Here is a 21,013-nt window from a genome sequence, read left to right on the forward strand (position 1 = left end):
GAGAGAACCATAACATGACCGAGTTTGTTTCATATTTATCATAAAATTTCATTTTAAAGACTCAATAATTCTAATCCCATAGAAAACTTCAATTAAAATTCATTTAAGGTACCTTTTGTTTCTACAAAAAAATTTAGTTTTATCCACTTCAGTTTATCTGAACTGTGTGCAAAACCTCGTCTGTGCAAGATTCTCACAGCAGCGAACTCAGTCAAGGCAGCAAAGCTACAGTGGGTTCATCCAACACAACACCACACTGTAGCTTATAAATCACAGTAAGTCACTGTATCATGCAAACCCAGAAAAGCTTGTTGGGGGTAGCTTATTTTGGCTTATAATCCACCCTGATAACACATGGCTTGTATTTGGAATTCTTTTATCCACAGTGAGTTGTTCAGTTGCCTCAATCTGGACATGAAAGATCCAGTTGTTTGGCAACAGCCGCAAAATCGCCCTGCTGCTCTTGCCAAGCAACTAGCAGCAAACGCTGCTGCTAGCTCCTGTCTAAGTGGCCAAGCAGCACTTAGGGGTGGCTGTCAAAGGCTTCCGCTTCTCCCTCCCACTGCTGCAAAAAGCATGGAAGCAGGGATTTCTTCAGCTGCTTATTCAGCTGAATAGCCTGCAGAACATTCCTGCTTGCTCACTCCTTGCCCTGCTGTGAGCCCTAGGAGGACTGAGGTAGAGGTAGGTCCAGACCCCCAATGTGGCCTATTGTCTCTTCCACACATAGTGGGGCCATGGGCAATTAATCCATACTGCAAGGCATGTGCTACAGAGTGAAAGTAACACGTTGCGGAATCTGCCCAGTGTGTCATAGGGAAGTAAAATTAGAAACAAATACTGAAACAAATAAATTCCAGTAAATACTTTTGAAAAAGTTGAGTTTTGATTCCTGAACTCTAGCAACTGCCCAGAAATTAAGAGCACAATGCTTCCAAAATTGAGCATTTTAATTGATTTCAGTATGAGATTTTTCAGCATGTACTTACATTTTCTACTAAGTTTAATTATATATTTATTTTGCACCACCTAAGTAGATGGTGTTTTTCATAGCTATGAAATGTTCCTGAAGCAGAGGTATTAAAATCTAAAATAATACTGGGAAACAAGAGAAGAGAGGGGAGAAATGTTGGTATACATGAATAAACAGAGGACGACTGTGTAACATTTCAATTATGTGTACTTCATCTTAGCCATAAGCAAAAAATATAAATTCAGAGACTTTGCCACAACCTTTCTGGAAGCATGAGCATATTTAGGAATTTGAGAAATTGCTTTGAGCAGCACCATAGAACAGTTTCTATGAGAGATGTAGCTAATCACATAATGGCTGCCATGGGGACCTAGCTACTCAAGGGGTAACGAAGAGGGGAAATAGCAAGGGTAGAGGGCTGAGGGGGCAGGTGAAATAGAACAAGTTGCTTCCTGGCACACCCAATTTTCTTCTATCCCCACAGACCATTCTTCGCTCACTTGCCCTCCACTGCCAGCCTCCCTTTGTCATCTCCTTTCTTCCTTTCTCTGTCTCACACACTCATCACTTTATCTTACTGTGATCCTCCACTCCCAACCCCTAGCCCCATTTCTCATTTACTTCACTTCTGTACTTTGATGTTTCTCCCTACTCCTACCTGCTAGACCTGCTTTTTCTCCCCTTTCAACTCTTTGGTTTTTTTCTCTGCCCACTAAACAGCTGATCAGCAACAGGTTCAGGAAAAGGAGAACCTGGCACCTTACAATTTTTCAATATTAAATTAAAAACAATTTGTGAAGGTGGTGGGAAATGAGTGTCCACAAGCAGAGCTTTGGGGGCTCTTTGACTAGGGGAATGATTCATAGGATTCCTTTTCAACTTCCTTGAAAAGTTGAATTTATTAAAAGAAATAAGGGAGGTGTCTGCATAGAGAGGTTCTGAGAAGCAGTTCTAGGATGTGAATGTGCTTAACTTTGACTTGGATTATTTCCACTGCACTACTTCTTTAAAACTATCAACTCTAATAAGTTTATATCAGCAGAATATCCATCAGAACAGACTGCACTTTCTTTGGGGAAACCACAAAAACAATTTGCCTATTGCCCTAAAATTTCTTTGAACAGAAAGCCCAGGAATAAACATTAGTATTTTTAACACACTGCAATCTGACCTCATCCCGTTTGGCCGCAACTACAACTAATACAGTATGAATTGAAGAACAAGAAAGCTTTGGGGAGCAGGGGAAGGAAGCACAAACTGAGCAAATGTACCAGATAAACAGATTTAGAAAATCGAAAAGGTACCCCAAACATGACAAGATGAACAAACTTCATACTGGTTCAGGAGTCTGGATATATGTCAGAAGAAGTGCAAAGGTGAAGGAAAACAAATCTCACTCTGTAGCAGGGAAAGAAATTGGCTCCTATAAGAAGTTATATCTCCAGCACCAATTCCCTTTCAACTTTAAAATAGAACTATACTGAAGGCATGTATTTTCAATGATTTGTGTGTTAAAAGAGGGTCATTCTGAAATATGAAATTGCAAAAAGAAGTATTTCCACACAAAAAAGCAATCAGAAAAACATGGGAATTTAAACACATGTGATAGCCTGTTCTGGAGTATTTCAAATAAACAAATGGATCTGACTGAATGTTTACCGCTGGGTTTTTTCATGATAATTCTTGGGACTATTATTTGTGTAGATTTGTTATTTAGATTGCAAGAAAGACTTTGAACCAATTATGTACTGCTTTTGCTCCTGGTTTAACTTTCTGATCTTTAAATAGCTCAAAAAAATCTAAATGGTGAATAAAGTAGTTAAAATTCTGTACAGTAATCACAGTAAGCACTACACACAGTGCTATCATTGTATAAATAAATTCATATAATGTACTTCATGGATTTGCAAATGTGTATTGCCAGGACAAAGGCTATTAGGATCACTTGCTAGTCTCTGCATAATATTTCCAAACTGCATATTATATTGACCATCTCAAATCCTAAATGCTTGTTGAAACAATTAACATGAAGGGTTGCTGGAGATAAACAAATTTAGATATGGAAGGGAAATGAACTGGAGGGAAATCTGGATAGCCAGATGTTTCTAATTCATCAAACAGAACATGAAGGCAATGACCTTAACCTTTCATTTGGCTCTAGCATCTAGTATTCAAAGGGATACACCCCTGCCCAGACCCTAAGGACAACATGAGAGGTCCTTCTCTGGAAGCCTGCTGTGAAAGATATAAGGAAGGTGGCTACCTGGAGAAGGACCTTTTCAGCTGTAGCCCCCTAGTTAAGGAACCAGCTCCTTAGAGAGGTGCTTCCTGGCTCCAATGTTATTACCTTTTGGTGCCAGGCTAAAATATTTTATTTTCTCATCATTTTAATTAAAATCATATATTTAGCTTATTTTATATGACACTGTGGTCATTTGTTTAATTTGCTTTAAGATTTAATTAATGTATAATTATTCTTATTGGATTATATATTTGGTTTTATATTCTGTTTTATTACTATGAGGTTGTATTCTTATTGGTTTTATCTTGGGATTGTTTAAATCTAGTTTGGCATTATATGTTATGTTTTAAGCTTTTCATGTGTTGTAAACTGTTCTGAAAATTGTTCAGACTAAAGGAATGGTATAAAAATGCCTTTAATAAATGAGTAAAATATTGTAGGGGTAGCCTTTGAGTTTATTTTGCGGCTCACTGTTAACCACCTGGCACCCATTTGCAGCTTTCAAACATCTGAATTTTACCATATGTGGCTCTTTGAGCAAGTCTGGTCACACCTAGTGTATTGCCTCTCTCAACTTCTGCTTAGAATTGGTTCTGCATACTAATTCTTACAAAGGCCATCAAGATGCTTATACAAAGTTTACAACTAAGATACTGGGGCAACAATGGCCCTATTTTATCTTCAACATCTGCTATTCAAAAGTGTAGTGCCTCAAAAATGAAGTGTTGGTTTTGTTATCGTAAGGTTGATTTCCCCGAGAACTTATGGGGCACAGCAAATAGAGACATTGGGTGGTTGGAGCCAAAGAAAGATGTGCTACAGGTGGTGACAGGAAGAGTTGGCAAGATGACTGAAACCGATAGCATCTTCACTTTATGGTGGAACTAGCTGCTCCACATGCATGGAACAGTGTATTTTAATCACATTGTAAGTCAAGATCTGCACTGTGCCATAAAAGTATATGATAATTACTACTTTAGTTGAAAAGTCCAGGATCATAATTGTGCTGACACTAGTGATGGCACTTCAAGAATGGAAATAGTTTTCCCCAGCCTGACACACATACTCTACATTGGAACTGTACTTGTGGCTGTTCAACAGTGGAAAATGTAAGAGCATTTCTGAAGGCAGAAGAATTTCTGACACACAATTTGGGCAGTCGCTGTGCAATTCACTTCCAAAACATTATTGTATTCACAAGAAATACCACATTAACAATAAATGCTGGAAATCTTTATTTTTATTGTTAACCTAGAAAGTTACAAAGTTTAACTTAGAAAAACAAAGTGTTTATTGTTAACCTAGAAAATGTTCTTCTAAAACAGTATCAATGTATAAGTGTCCAACTGTTCCTCTACATGCTCAACATATTCATCCTATCCTAAACAATGAGTGCAATCATATCATTTGTATTGCATGTCTGACCACCATATTTATTTATTTAGCGAGCTTCTATGCCGCCTCATTCACCGAAGCCTCGGGGCAGCTCACAAAAATAGCTCACAATTTAGCCACCATTATGTTCACTCAGTGAAAAAAAACCCAGCAACTTATTTATTCCCTATTAGTTAGCTATAATTATGAGAGATACAAACGAAGTTATAAATACAACCACTCTTTTAAGACCAGTAAAAGGCAGAGTTGTCTTTAACTGACTGCCTTGCCTGTACTGAAATTCCGAAGTTGGGCAACTCTTGCAAAATGTCACATATTCTGCTCATTTTCACAGCTTAAATACATCTTTTCGGTGCCTTCATATTCTACATCTTATCTTAAGAAATTAAGTTTCAGCATCTTGAAAACTGTGGCTTTAAAATATTTCTCTTTCTCTAATTCCTCTCCTTTGTCTTAACAGCTGTCCCAGGCACCTGAACAATATGTTCTAGACATTTTGAATGCAACTAATTTGAAATACTGGAGTCTTTGGAGAACAGAAACCTTTAAGGATACTTTTTTTTCTTTTATGGGGGTTTGACGTGCTTATATTTGCACAAAGATATCAGCTGTCTCTTCCCTACTCCCTTTAATCAAGACCACCCAGTCTAGTTTGTCCACTGAAAGGAAAAGAAGGAAAGACACTATTTGTAGTGCACAATCAAGCCCAAAGGGGGAACATATTCAGGTTCCCTGTTCTTTAGCTGGGGCCTCTTGCTCCAGCCATAAGAATGAACAAAGAACCTTGTTTCTCTCCGTCTATCTACCTTCCCCAGCCCAAAGTACAAAAGAAACCATCTCTCCAAACAACCCCGCCTCTCAGTCAAGGCACACCCGCACACCCCATAGAAGTTACTTTCCCCTCAGCTATGAGTTTGATCAGAGTCGGGCTACAGAAAAACCACACACACACACACCCCTTTAAAGACCAGCAGGCGTGTTGTGGCATGAGCTTTGTGGACTAGATGGGACAGAAAGGCGGGACCACCGGTGGGCCTCCTCCTTGAGAAAGGCGAGCGCGATGAGGTTCCCCCACGGCCCAGCCAAGGCAGCCCAGCTCGCCCTCCGCAGATGAGAGACGAGTTCTATTTCCACGCCTGCCTCCCTGCCTTCCTGCGCAAGGCTTGCCGCCTCTCCAGCAGCCGCGGGTCAGCCAGCCCTTTGCCTCTCCACGGCCGCTTCCAGCCGACCTAGTCAGACCCCCAACCCTCTGGGCTCGGACCATCCAACCCGCAACCCAGCCAGCCAGCCCCGCTCGGTGGGTCAGTACCAGTAAAGCGCCCGCCGCTGTCGCCGTGTCCCCGCCGGCGCTGCAAAATGAAGTAGCCGCTGCTCTTCTGGGTCACCCACAGCTTGAGGGCGTTTTTCAGCAGCACCTCCTCGGGCTTCAGCCACATCTTCCCGTCCTGCAAGTGCTGGCCCGCCGGCCGCGCCGCCAGGGGGTCACATCACCCCGCCTGCTGCCGCTGGGCGCCGTCGCTCAATTGGCGGCAAGGAAGCGAGTCGCCCCCAGCCAGAACCGGCCCGGGAGGTGGAGCTGCCGCTCCGCGCCTTCCCTCTCTCCAGGGGCTGGGATCGGCTGCACCAGAGAGGTTTCGCGAGAAGACCCGGCCGCCCACCGGCACCCCCGGACCGCAGCGAAACCGCCTCTCAAGCTGCCTCATAGGAGTTTGGTTTCTGGAAGAGAAACAGGAAGCAACCTGGCCTGACCACCAGGGGAGGAAGAAGTTGGAGGGGGAGGATCGGAGCGGAAAAATCTCGGGTCTTGTTTTCCACGCAGTCCGCGGCGTTCCAACCGGCTAAGAACAGGCCCTTAGCTCGGAGGCGGCGGCATTGATTGTGGGGTCACTTCCTCCAGCATTGGCCTTTCCTGTAGGTAGGGCTTGTTTTCCTCCCAAGGGCGTAGCTCTCGGGCCATTGGAGCAAGAACGTTCGTCAAGCAACGCTGGAGAAACATAGAGAAGCAAAAGAGAGGCGTAGCTCTGAGCATGTGCAGAATACGGTTCCCCCCCCCCCTTGCTACTGGGTAATCCAGCCTTTCCCAGCGTTGCACTCTCTAGAGATTTTAAAGTACAAGTCCCATAATCCCTGATTATTAACTGAGACTTTAGGGAGTTGTGGTCCAAAACATCTGGAGAGCACCATGTTGGGGAAGGTTTGAGTAATCTCATATAGGGATGGAGGGGGACAATGAAGCAAGCCTCCTATCCTGTTATTTCTTACATAAGGTTTCCTTCAGCAGCCTCCAAGCTTGTGAAAAGCTATTTTATGATAGTTGTAAAGCATCTACAGAAACACTATCTAGGAAGTTCCTAGAACTGGACCACATGTTTGAGCATCTTGACCCCAAAGTGGTCCATTTGCCAATAGGGCAATAAATATCCAAAACTTTGGCATCTAAAGAAGTCTTCTTTGAAGGTTGCTATTATTACTTCTCTCAAGGAGGCTTTTCTTTTCCATCCAACTGTATGCTCCACTTCTAGCCACTTTAAACTGCAAGAGGGACAAGCACACAGGTGGTCCTCATATTTCCAAGGATCTTGTCCATATCTTCAGGAGGCACCAGTAAAAAATAACTCATAGTAACGGAACAATCAAAAGGCAAAGTCACATTCTAGATATGAGTGGTTCTTGTAATATTAATATGTTCATAAGTTGCTGCTTAGAGGGTATATAATATTGATGAGTTTACATCAGAGTAAGCCCTAATGTAGTGGTGGCCATTGGATCAGGCTATACAAAAGCTGTTTTCTGAATCTTAACATGCTGTGTCTTTACTAATTTTATATTTGGGAAGCAAACTGAACTATGTTATAGCATCAGTAATTTTTAGTTAACTGAAATCCTATGCGTATTTACTTATAAATAACCCACAGTGAGTTCAATGCGTCTTACTCCCAAGTAAGTGTCTGAGACTGCAGCATTACTTTTTTATTTCTCCAAAGACATTTTAGTATTATTTGTGTTGTAATAACATGTCCTTTGCATGACTAAAATTAGTCAATATTTTAAAATGAGAAAGGAAAAAAAGGATTTTAGTAATTTGTCAAAGTTAAATGGATAAGGTTAGTTGGTATTAAGTGTTTTCCTTCACAGCTGTGTGAGAATGTTCAACAGAATCCTTAGTATTCTTTACCTCAGAATACCTAGACTGAAACACATTATAGTAAAATGCGTTTTTGGGTTTTTTTGCTGTGATAAACAATATACATACACATCATTTGATTCTCATGAATCCTCACATTAACTCATTTACTTTCCATTATATCCTATTACGGCTGACATTCGGGCAGCTCTGCAGCAGATCATCTCTGAAAAGCACTCCTACAGTAAGAGTACACATCCACTTTCAAAGTAGTTTTTAAAAATTAGAATCCTGTCAGAATTCATCTAGTTTATATCAGCATTGTTATCACTGACCACAATTATATAGGAAGTGTATGCTTTCCCTGCAATTTTGCTAGTTCAAGTCATTTACATTTCAAATATACCACCTGGGGATTTCCAAAACTGCAGCAGTAGAAAGTGAGGTAGACATGTTATAAACATAGTATGTTATAAGTGAAGCATTGGTGTATGATATAATCAATACAAATAGTTACACTAATTAATTCCTGTCTAATGAATTGGATTTCCCAATTGGAAGGATTGGTAGATTTGTTTATTATTGGCCAATACTGTTTATAATTTGCACAATTAAAAATAAAAGGTGGCCTAAAACATCAAAAGGTGATCTAAAACATCTGGGAAAGGGGGCTATGAAGTTTTCCACAGGTCTTTCCTTACCTTTTCACTTTCATTGAACACATTCATATTTTGTCCATTCTATATAAGGAATAATATGCAGTCAAGTCAGCATTCTTCTCAGTTGCTCAATAAGCAGTTAATTTGTTTTATGAAAAAGATACTAGCCTGCTTAACAAGTACCCAAGTAGTCTGATTAGGGCACAATCCTATCATTTATGATGTACCTTGCCTTTCAATCAAAATTGGCACTCAGGGTGGCTCACAATCACTAATAAAGCTTGATAAAAACAATACAGTAAGCAATGAAAGGCACAGCAAAAGAATTTTTAAAAACCATCTTCCAGCTCAATAGACCCACTTACAAACCAAAGCCTTGCTTGTCTCCTGGCATTAAGAGAGCCGAGAGGGAATGAACATAGCCTCTCTCTGCAGGTAAATTGCACATGGCAGCTGTGGGATGCAGAAAGCAGCATGCCATTTTTATGTCTAAACATCCATAGTATTGCACTCTAATATATATATTAAAGGGGCACAGGACTGCCCATTTAGGTAAGGCTAATAGCAAAACAAATTTAATAGAAGTTTTAGTGCTTCTAAAACTTACACCTGTTGAATTACTAACTGAATAATAGTCATCCATGATCTACTTGATGAAACATGGCATCTGTGTAGCCTTCAAACAGATCCAGTGCAGGCCATTTCATTCTGAAGTGAATGTTTACAAAGGAAATACGCATTGTGTTTGGAATCTAGGGTGCAATGCCTATTCCCATACTTAGGCATATGACCTCTTGGGGTCAAACTAGCTTAGGACCTTAGCATGACACCAGAGGGCTTTGACTTCCTGTACAAGGAAATGTTGCAATGTTTAAGTCTATTTGGCAAAAGGACAACTAATGGTGTGGAGGCAGAAACAAATGTAAGTAGCAAAGAAGAGCATGATGTGCAGAATATGGATATAGAGAAGTTTTTCTTTGTTACATTACTAGAATTAGCACTTATTCACTAAACCTAAATAAAGGGAGATGAAGGACAGACAAAATAAAGCACCATACATAGTAAAACTATGGAATTTGTGAGCTGTGATGAAGCCACCAACTTGGGTGTCTTTAAAAATAACTTAGATAAATTAATGGATTATAAGGGCATAAGCCAATTGTGGTGGAAATGAACGCTACTTCTGTAGCGTCTCATTTCACCTAGACCTCATTTTCAGCTGCCTGGATGAAACATCAGAAAGAGAGGGAAGGAGACTGGGGCACCAACAGGTAATGGCTTAACCATTGGCCTGTCTCCCCTCCCCTCAACATGCCCCTTTTCCTCATCTCTGAAGCTCAGTTGTATCCTTAGTGCTTTCCATGTGGACTGTGAGGAGATAGAGGTGAGTGCTCAGCCTTCAGAGTCCCAGCTTAGGGGTCATAGGATCCTGGAGCTCAGGCTCTGAATGCTCCTATGCCCCCCCCCCAACATGAGCAGGCCATAGGATTGTGCCCTCAGGCTATCATGGCCACTGGATATGAAGACCTTATATATTGCTTTCATGATTGGATGCAGCGTACCTGTCAGCTGAAATTGCTGGGAAGCAACAATAGGAAAAGGCTCTTGCCAGCCTTGCCATGGCATTCGCTACTGTGAGAAACAGAATGTTGCATTAGATATGCCTTTGGCCTGAGTACTGCAAGCCTCTTCTTTTGTTCTTAGGTGGTCATTTCAAAGCCTTTTCTTATGCTGCAGCTGAGGAGTATACTGCAAACTTCGCTCAGGAATCTGCAGTCTGTTTCCTGCTCCAGAACTGTTGATCTTCAGTGTTGTTTCCACTACTATTTTCTCAGTCTGTAATAAGCTGAGTACTCTTGCCTTTGGGCCCATTTCAGGCTGTTGCCTGTACTTTCAGTATAGAGTTGGATTCTAACATCTCCATCTTCAAGCCATCATCCCACAACTGGACCCATATACAGTGCTGCCATTAGACAGTGAGATAGCATTCAGCCTTCCTTGCTTCTGACACCATTTCTACATGGAAACTTTATAAAGGTAAGGTCTACTAACCTAGACATGCATTCACTATTTAAACAAAGGACTGACATCAGGTGAGTGAGAGCAATTGTTTCAGGAGAAACAATAGCAGGTGATGACAATGGCACTGAGAGGGCCATTAAGAGTGCCTTGCCCAAGGGTTGTCAAAAACCTTCACCTGGTACAGTTGAGCACATTCAGTTGGGACTCCAGGCAAAACTTGATGCAGTATTGGTAGTTGTTAATTCTAAGTGTCACTTAGGAAGATACCTAAACACACTTTAATGGCTCATTTAATCCCCGACCCTCTGCACACAAAGCTGGATTAACTTTTGCTCTTTTAAATGCAAATACTTCAACATACACCTATCAAGGCTGCTAAGGAAATCGATAGCTCTCAATTCTACTGCCACAATGCATCAGATGAACAGCATTCACCACTAAGATGAAAAAATTGAATGCTAAATATATACCTCACAATTTAAAATAACTAAAGATTGATTGATTCATTTTATACCACCCAACAGGCAAAGCTCTCTGGGTGGTTAAGAAAGACAGGAGCACAAGCACACATGTAAGATACAACTAACCTAAATTACAAAATACATACAAGCAAAAACACTCATATAAATACATTTAACCTAAAACAACCAGACCACAATGGCAATTGAACCAGCACAGAAACATAGCAGTGAAACAGATGCAATATTTTAAAAAAGTTAAAATTAAAATGCTGGAAGAATGAAAAGTTTTTCACCTGTTGCCAAAAAGAATATAAAGTAGGGGCTAGGTATACCTCTTCAGGATGCTTATTGTGCAACTGGGGTGCCACAATAAAAAAGGTCCTCCTGCTGGTAGCCACCTGCTTTACTTCCTTTGGTCAGGGCTTTCAGAGAATGACCCCTGAAGATGACCTCAGGGTTTGAATAGGTACATATGGGATGAGAAGATCCTTCAGATAACCTGGTGCCAAGTTGTTTCGGACTTTGAATGGAAGTACTAGCATTTTGAATCGGGCCTGGACTTCAACTGGCAGTCAGTGCAGCTGGAAGAGGACTGGCATAATGTTGGGTTTTTGTTTTTGTTTATTTTGTGATCCAGGCCCCATCAGCAGCCTTGCTGCCTTGTTTTGGATCAGCTGTAGTTTCTCTACTATTTTCAAAGGCATCTGCACACATAGTGCATTGCATTTATCCAAATGAGATGTTACTAGAGCATGGGTAATTGTAACTAGGCTCTCTCTGTCCAGGTAGGGTCAAAGTTGGTATACCAGCTTAAGCTGATAAAAGGTGCTCTGTGTCACTGAGTTTACTTGTGCCTCAAGTGACAACTCTTGGTTCAGGACCTCTCCCAAATATGAACCTTTTCCTTTAGGGGGAGTGCAACCCCATCCAAAATGGTTGGATATCAACCAACTGGAGAGATGAACCACCTACTAATAGCACCTCTGTCTTGTCTAGGCTGAGTCTGTTGGCCCTCATCCAATCCATTACTATGCTCAGACACTGATTCAGAATGTCTACTGCCTCACCTGGGTTTGATGAAAAAAAGAGGTAGAACTGAGAATCATCTGCATATCAGCCCCTATCTCTACATAACCTCCCTGCAGTTTCATGTACATGTTAAATAGGATAAGGGACAAAATGGAACCCTCGGGTACATGGCACAGAACAATAATCCCCCAGAACCCCTTTCTGGAATCAACCAGTCAAATAGGAATGGATCAATGCAGTTCCTCCTACTCATAGCCCAGTCAGCTTATCCAGGATACCATGATCAATGGTATCAAAAGCCACTGGGAGGCCCAGGACAATAGGGTCACACTCTCCATCACACTCCTGGCAAAGGTCATCCCGCAGGGCAACTAAGGCAGTTTCTGCTCCAAAACCAAGCCTGAAGCCTGCCTGAACTGGATCTACACTATCTCTTTGATTCAAGAGTGCCTGGAGCTGTTCAGCCACCACCTGTTCAAGCACTTTGCCCAGGAAGGGATGTTGGTTACTGGGCTGTAGGTTACTGGGCTGTAGTTATTATTTATTTTATTTAGGGGACTTCTATGCCGCCCCATTCGCCGAAGCCTCGGGGCGGCTCACAACCATAAATAGAATTCAATAAAACAATATAAATTAACAATATAAATTAAGTCACCCTGGCTAAAGAATAAAATGAATAATATTAACAGTTAAAATAACATTTGAATAAAAAGGTCTTCGCCTGGCGCCGAGAAACAAATAACGACGGCACCAGGTGGACCTCTCTGGGGAGTGCATTCCATAGGTTGGGCGCCACCGCAGAGAAAGCCCTCCTCTGAGTACTTACCCGCCTAATGGATCGTTCATCCGGTCTAAAATGGCTGTTCTTATATGTCCTACCAAATTTAAATACTATATATAGATTTAGGAGGGCATGTAAGAACTTGGGGAATAGCAACAAAGAAAAAGTTTCTGTGGATATAATACCAAAAATGAAAACAAAGTAGAGCATCATTTTTAAAGATAAATGCACAAATGCTCTGCAATGATAATTAATATATGTGAACTCATAAACATTTTACTTGGTGCAGCAAAGAACCAAACTGGTATCTCAGTGCATCATAGAAGTATGTGTTCCTTCCATTCCTTTTTCTGTTTCTGCTGGAATATAGCAAAATGATAAATTCCAGATATCCCTTGAATTGAGATCCAAATTACCTCTGCAACCCACATATTTTATTGCAGACAAGCCCCCCAATTAAAAGATCGACATTAACTCATAAAACCAGGTTTGCAGTACTTAGTCACTCATTGAACTCAGAGATGCAGGTGCAGGCTGAATGAAGAACTGAGGCTCCACCAACCCAACACCTCATAATAGAAACTGAACCACCTAAACCCTATTTCTTGACCATTTCCTAGTGGTGCTGCTCCTTAGAATATGCCCCAAGGAGTGATGAGCCAGTGGCAATTTCTATTATTTCTTAATTGCTTTCTTCTTGCAAAAGAAACTGACTTCCTGAAAGTTGATGATTCTGGAACAATCCAGTGGTTTCAAAACTTTATCTCTTCCTTTCTTTCAATAACTTTTTCAAAATATCTGCAGAAGCCAAATTATATAACCTTAAATATGATAACATTTGAACTTTTTGAACAAAAGTATTTATTTTGAAAATATGAGTAAAGGCAGGAAAAAGGGGAGGTACAACTCTGTGCCCAACACAAAACAACTCTATGTCTACACAAAACAAAAGTAAGTCCTAATGAGTTCAGCAGGGCTTACCTTCAGGCCCATGTATGAAGGGATATCCTAGAAACTTGATCCTATGCAAGGCTGCACAGAAATAAATCCCACTAAGTGGGGATTACCCCAAATAGGTTTACATATGATTGTACAATCTTGTACAGGTCTGCCTGGGAGTAGTCATGTATAGAACTGCACTGTTAGTCTGCAATCTTATACTCGATATTTATGAGTTCGTGTACATAGAATAGCACTGCATATATAAGTTAATTACAATTACTTCTGCCCATTTCTTATACTGTACCTTATTTTAAATTTATCTAGACCACAGTTCATCTAGACAAAGATCTCAGGGTAATATACATAACAAATCCAAGCATCAATAAAGGATCAAAATGACAAAAAAGATACAATTTGAGAGGATATAATCACAAGTAGTTTGAATTATTTTTATTTAAAACATCTTACCCTGCTTTTCAACCCCCCGCCCACAAAAAAAATCCAGAGTAGCCTACATATATTAGCAATAAGAAATAGATACCCTCAAGATACCTACAATTAGGAAGACTGATAGAATCGCATTTGAGAAAGGACTAGGCAGATGATCTCTGAGTAGAAGTGATGGAATACAATATAATGAGTTTTAAAAGCCTAGGTAAATAAAATGTTTTGAACATGCACTGAAATAATACAGTATCTGTGCCAACTTTACCTCATCTGGAAAGGTATTCTGAAGTCAAAATACTACCAGCACAATGGCCATCTCCATTGCAGGGGCATAATTTTCCTATCCTGTAGACAGAAAAGAGCTTCTCTTCAACTAATTATCTTAATGCATTGTCAAGGGGGTAATGCTCCACTAGATATAGTTAGGTCCAAACCTACTCAAGGCTTTAAAGGTAAGTAATACCAGCACCTGTCCTTTAAGTGGGCTCAGAATCAAGAAGGCAGACAAGGTAATTGCTTCCTGAAAGATGTGATGTTACCCTACCTAGATCAAGGGTACACAGCCTGTTTTTCACAGTGGGCCACATTTGGCATTTATTTAACTTATATCCGTTTTTTTTTTTACAATGAACTCAAAGTGGCTTACAATTCTCCTCTTGCTTTCAATCTTGTCCTCACAACAACCACCCCGTGAGGTAAGTTGGGCTGAGAATCTGTGACTGGCCCCAAATCACCCAGTTGGCTCCACAGCCAAGCGAGGACTAGATTCTAGATCGCTTGAGTCCCAGTGCTGTGCTCTTAACCACTACACCACACTGGTGTGAAGAGCTAAAGGAAGTAGCACATAGCTAGCAAGGCTAGCAACCAGCCTCCTTCCTCATGAATCTATCCAGTCCCCTTTTAAAGCCATCCAGATTGGTGGCTGTAACCACTTTCAGTGGCAGCAAATTCTTTAACTATACATTGTGTGCAGAAGTACTTCCTTTTATCTGTCCTAAACCTGCCACCCATCATTTTTCTGGTATGACTCTGGGTTTGAGTGTTACGGGAGAGGGAAAGTGTAGGCAGCAGGAAAACAGTTATCTGTTAAGAGTGCCACTACCTCTTTACATCCATCTCAGCATGATCCCCAGGATTCTAGGACTCTTTAGGACACACTTTGGGCACAGAAATAAGATTCATTTCAAGCTGACATCCTCTCCTTCAAGCCCCAAACTTATAACTCTAAGCACTAGCAAGACAGGCAGCAGGCTCTGAATTTAGTATTTATGCTTAAGTGCAATAAAGCACACAGAAGCTTTGAAATAGATGTGCAGTTTATCATGAAAGGGGCAGGGAGTGATAAAGCATTGTAGAAATATCAAGGAAAATTCCTGAGGAACCCTTTGGAATAATCTGCAGGGAGAAATAAAGCAATACCTAGTCCATCCTATATTTCACCAAAGTAAGGCTCTTTCAATAGGAGAGGCCTCAAGCTAAGATGCAAGAACTTTACATGCCCAGAGAGAAGCTGGAACAAGTAGACAAAAATGAAAATGAGGACCAAGGGCAACTATAGTCTCCTGGCTCTATATCCCCCAGGCTCTTGACAAATATGAGGGAAGCCTCCTTAACCTATCCCTCCCTGGCTGGATAGTTTCTTCAGCCAATGACTGGCAGCCTGAATAGCTTATTCAGGTTCAGGAAGGGAAGGTGTGTACAAAAGTTTTCACAGCAGCATAGCTGAAGCCACTCTGCCTAATATGGCAAAAGCTCAATTCCAGCCTTGAGATTAAAATGGTATGATGTAATGCATACAGACAATGTAATTAATGTGTGCAGAATGACCTCAGAATAAAAATTAATTTCCTGACAACTCTCATTCATCCTTTTACTGACTCCACAAAGTGGTTCAGTACCTCCGCAGCCTTACATAATACAAAGAAACGGAACTCGCTCCAAATCCTCAGGTGACCTCCTTCAGTAGCTTCATACAGATGTTATAAAACATGAGAGATAAGGTAGAACAATGTGAAATTCCACAGCTCAAATCCCAAGGCGTTGGACAGAAATCCCACAATGTTACTTTCTAAAACTGAGCCAATGGGTTTAAGTGGAACCTCCATGGCAACATGGCTCCCAGCCCAATGTTTCCACAGGCATTTTAATAATTGATTTTATCTTGATAATGTTGTGATATTGTTGTTTTAATCTACACACTTTTAAATCAGCTGTGTATTTTTTGTCTTTTGTTTATTGCTATGTGTTTTAATTGATTGCTTTCATTGTTATGGTGTGTTTTATCTCATTGTAATCTGCTTGGAGGACCCTTGGGCCAATACAGCAGAATATAAGTTTAATAAATAAATGTGCAAAGTCAGTCTAGCAAGCTGCCAGTGCCAATGGTATTAAAAGCCTCTGAAAGGTCAAGGAGCATCAATAGGCTTCCATGCCTCTGTCTGTCTGTTGGCAAAAACCATACACCAGGGCAAACAAGGCAGTCTCCATGCCAAACAATAGCCTAAAACCAGTCTGAAATGGGTCAAAATCAGGGATCCTCAAGCTTTATGGACTGGTGGATGCATATGGAGTTTTGGTAATGTGCTGTGGGTACTGTCGCAAATGGGGTGGGTGCCATGGGCTGTGTCTTGCCCATTCATATGGGCTTGCCATTCATATGTCTATATATGGCCAGTCACAAAACATTCATACTTATTTTGCAACAGGCAAACTGGTAAGACTGAAAGAAAAGTAACTTGCATAAAAACCTAAGTATAAAACAGATTTAAGGCTTGAGCTCAAAAACACAAAACCAGTCTTTTGGTCCTAAATAAATATGATACTGGGAAGCAGCAATTTTGTTCGCAGCATACCAGCTTCCCACTTAATGTTTTGAATTAATAAAAATCCTAGGGAAACAAATAAAAATAGCTGGGACAAGGAGCCTGGCAGATACCAAGAAAGCCATCTGTGGGCATAACAGAGACCTCAAGTCTACATATTCTGTTTCATCTAATAGGCCTTGGAGTTATAAGCACCATACCCTAGAAAGGACATATTTTGGTGAAGGTTGTTAAATTCTCATAACTACCTTATTGAAGGCGGCAGAGGCCATTTGCTCTCACAAAAAAACATTAATAGCCTCTGGAAACCACTGAACCAATCTCATCCAGCTTAATATTACTTGCCAAAATGAACCAGAATTAAGAACACAGGTGACTGAATGAATCTTTCTAAAAAAACTTGGTCTACATCCTCAGGTCAGATCAACTGAAATGAATCATATAAAACCAGAATAGACAGTGCTCTGAATACTTCCACTGGATCAATAATAATGTCAAGATCTCAGCAAAAAAACCTTTATTCTCAAAGTGCCTACAATATCTCATAGTAGTACTTTGCAGGTGTCAACATAAACTTCCAAATATCAAAATGTAATAGCCTTTCTGCCACTTAGCTAGAATGCATTGCAAGCAGAGAAATAAAAGTTGTGCCACACTTACCATCAGCAATAGACATGATAATGTTTTCATACTTTTGTGGGGTAAGGGAGGAGGTACTAGGTGGTGTACCACTTTCAGGAATAATCCTAAATAAATCAAATTAGCTTCTCATATTTTGTGTAAAACCATCCTCCCTTTCAAGTGTTTTCACTGTTATTCCCTACCTGTTATATAGATTGACCTACTTTTGAGGGTTATTGTAAGAATTATTGCGATAACTTGGAGATTATTCTGGTTCCAAAGGGCATCAACACCTGCCATATTTGAAAAGGAATACACACAGACACATATTGTACATAGGGAAACCAAAGTGTCTTTTCAAAAAGCTTTTTACAAACACTATTCTGAAGGCCCAGCAGGAGTCAGCACTTCGTGCAGGTGTACTTCCAGAAAAGAAAAAGTGTTTGTGTATTTCTCTTCCCATACCTACCTCTGCGTAAGTGTTCAAAGTACCAGCTGGGTATGTTACACTGTGCCAATGTGGTGACTGACATGATCTCAAGCAGAACAGTTGTAGGTGGCTGTTGATAAGAAAATAGCATCTATCCCTCATGTATGCCACTTCTTTGCCAAATCCCATTTCTTTAATCTGGAAGCATGGAGGAGAATTGGACCAAACTGGTTAATCAGAAAAGAAAATTAGAGAGTTTTATTTTGAAGTGGGAAGGGAATTCATTTCTTTGGGAATTCACTGAAAATGAGTTGACAGGAATTGGGAGGATAGTGTATTGAAGTGAACTAATGGAAGGGAAGTTCATATGTCATGTGATGGGTAATTAACTCATTTGCCTTTTGTAAAATAAGCAAGCAAAAAAGAAAAGCAGTACAGTTGCCCTGTTCATCACTGGCATATGCAGAGCTGAGCAAGACTGATTGATTGATTGTATGTTTAGTCCACCTCATTAGCCAGACAGCTTCCTGGGTGGGTTAGAGAATAAAACAGAATTACTTCTAAGTAAATACAACTGGGTTTGCTCCAGTAACTTACAGCATGAAAGGCTTAATCCTATGCATATTTAAGGCAAAAAGGCCTACCATTCTCAGTTTGTCCAAGATCATTTCTATATGAAGTTTAATATATGATATTTAAGTCCACGTTGGATAAAAGTATATAGTTGTGCATTTTTCATAATATGCACAAATATTTATCCTGGAGTTAGCCTAAGGGGATTTGGATTGTCCTTGCACTGTGTATTTCAGTGTACTTTAATGCAGTTTATATTCAATACAAAATGTTCAGATTTTATCATAGTGTAGCCTTCCATATCCAAAAGTAAATGTTCAGGATTAGAGTCTTGAAGCTGCAATCTTAAAGTAAGCACCACTGTATACAGTTGGACTTACATAAATCGATCTACTAGTATATAGCCGAAATCCACTGATTGCGGATCAAGGTGCACGTGTAAAAATAATCTCAACACTTAACACAGAGATGGGGCACATTTCTCTCAAATATTTCAAAAATCTCCGCACGACAGTATGACTCCTTGCAATATTTACTATTGGAGTTACTACCCGCTCCACCTACAGGAAGAGACAGCCAATCCCTTTCTAACTTCTGAGGACCAGGATTTCAAGCAGCCAATCTTTTCGCGGGAGAGCCTCGAAGACCAATTCCCTCCAATGAGGTTCCTCTCTTCCTCCTTGGGGAACTCGTTTCCCGCACTGGCTTTGCGACAGCGGCTTTGCTTCGCGACAGCGGCGGCGAAAAAACAAAACCACACGGCCGCAAAGAAAGACATCCGGCGGAGACTGGCTTTACGGCAGTAGCGGCACGAAAGGAGGGTGGGCGGTGAACAGCGCGTGGGCGGGAAGGCGCGCGCGAAAGCGTCGGGTCCGCATGCGCGCGGGCGAGGAGAAACGCACGGGGAGAACAAGGGCAGCTAGGTAGATGGGGGCGCGCACAGGCGAGACCAGACAGTGGGAAGGGCGGGGCTGAATGCTAGGGGGCGGGGCCGGTGCTAGTCCAGAGCCCGGCTACGTTACGGGTTCGATTCCTGGCGGTGCTGCTGCCGGTTTTAGTATTATTAGTAGCGGTAGCGGCGCCGGCAGCGAGGCGGTGTTGCCGCCGCCGCCGCCGGCGGGGAAGATGAGCCTTTCCCCGAAAGAGCTGTCGAGCCTGCTGAGCATCGTGTCTGAGGAGGCCGCAGGCGGTACCTTCGAGGGCCTCTCCACCGCCTTCCACCACTACTTCGGCAAGGCCGAGCACTTCCGCGTGGGCTCCGTCCTAGTGCTGCTGCTTCAGCAGCCCGACCTGCTGCCGACCCCACCGCAGCGCCTCATTGCTCTGTACCTGCTGTGGGAGATGTACCGCACGGAGCCCCTCGCCGCCAACCCCTTCGCCGCCATCTTCGCCCATCTCCTCAACCCGGCGCCTCCGGAGCGCGCAACCTCCGGCTCGGCCGGCGGCGGCAGCGGCGACGACGATAGCGAGAGGCCGCCGCTCTCAGGTACCACCGCAGTCGCCTCCTGGGCTCGGCTTGTGCCTTGTCGCATTCCGAATAGTGAGGTATTCGGAAGCAGCGGATAATGGATACCCAACCTGCTAAGCAACTTTCCCAGACCCTGTACCTCACTTCTTAAAAATATATAAATAGTCCTGCTCAGTTACTGCCGCCAGCTTATCAGCTATAATATCTATGGTCAGTTGAGCCGGTTCTTATGTTTCGGTATAAACTGCCGTACAATCCTGAACGTCTACTCAAAAGTACTGTTCAATAGGGCTTATTCCCGGGAATTATAGGGCTGCAATTTAATCTGTCTTTTTGTCGGATGCTACAGTTTGGATAGCTCTCTTCTCACACTGTATGAGTGGTCTTCATTATAGTCGCTATGATGATTATTCTCAAATGTTAGTTTTCACTAATATATTACAGCCCCAAACTTACCTGTAAAGAATACACTGAAGATCTCTGGATGTGATTAAGTAGTCTTGTGTTAAGTGATCTTGAACACATCTCAATTATCCTATTTTACAAAGTATCTCCTGTTATAATACAAAGTGCATTTCATTTATGTTTTAAACTAGTCTCATTGGAATTGCTGCTTTGTAAGGGGAATACTGTATGTGGTTATAGCCAGTCACTCTTTCTAAGTTGAAATGCAGCATAATAGATTTATTTGCAAACTATTTAAATAAAGCAGTTCAATAATATTCTTAAAAATGTGTTTTACAACATCAAATTTTAATACAATTTCAAAATATATTACCATAAATTAACAATGTGGGAAAGAAAAAGTTCCAATGTAAACATTTTCAGAGAAAATAAGCAGATAACATGTTATCTATGTATATACATCATACATACAGTATATCACAGAAGTGAGTACACCCCTCACATTTTGCAAATATTTTATTATATCTTTTCATGTGACAACCCTGAAGAAATGACACTTTGCTACAATGTAAAGTAGTGAGTATACAGCTTGTATAACAGTGTAAATTTGCTGTCCCCT

The 21,013-nt window shown here is 41.3% G+C and overlaps 2 protein-coding genes across 4 annotated transcripts in view; one reads left to right on the forward strand and one right to left on the reverse strand.

Annotated features, from left to right (window-relative positions):
• TBC1D8 (TBC1 domain family member 8) overlaps window positions 1–19,957 on the reverse strand; it is a 65,609-nt gene extending 45,652 nt beyond the window's left edge. For 2 of the 3 annotated variants that reach the window (XM_044433896.1, XM_044433884.1), the window contains exons 1-2: window positions 19,851–19,957; window positions 5,920–6,594 (exon numbers count right to left, since the gene is read on the reverse strand). In XM_044433896.1, the coding sequence (XP_044289831.1) occupies window positions 5,920–6,046 (127 nt within the window). In that variant the 5' untranslated portion in view covers window positions 6,047–6,594; window positions 19,851–19,957. Of the gene's footprint in view, window positions 1–5,919; window positions 6,595–19,085; window positions 19,487–19,850 lie in introns of those variants that run through there. The other variant, XM_044433889.1, reaches the window with a different exon arrangement.
• The window catches only part of CNOT11 (CCR4-NOT transcription complex subunit 11), a 15,805-nt gene continuing 14,086 nt past the window's right edge, over window positions 19,295–21,013 (forward strand). The window contains exon 1 of the mRNA XM_044433904.1: window positions 19,295–20,007. Within this exon, the coding sequence (XP_044289839.1) occupies window positions 19,497–20,007 (511 nt within the window). The 5' untranslated portion in view covers window positions 19,295–19,496. The remainder of the gene's footprint in view (window positions 20,008–21,013) is intronic.

Source organism: Varanus komodoensis, unplaced genomic scaffold (genome assembly GCF_004798865.1).
Source record: "Varanus komodoensis strain SLA01 unplaced genomic scaffold, ASM479886v1 scaffold1, whole genome shotgun sequence".
Lineage (NCBI taxonomy): Eukaryota > Metazoa > Chordata > Lepidosauria > Squamata > Varanidae > Varanus > Varanus komodoensis.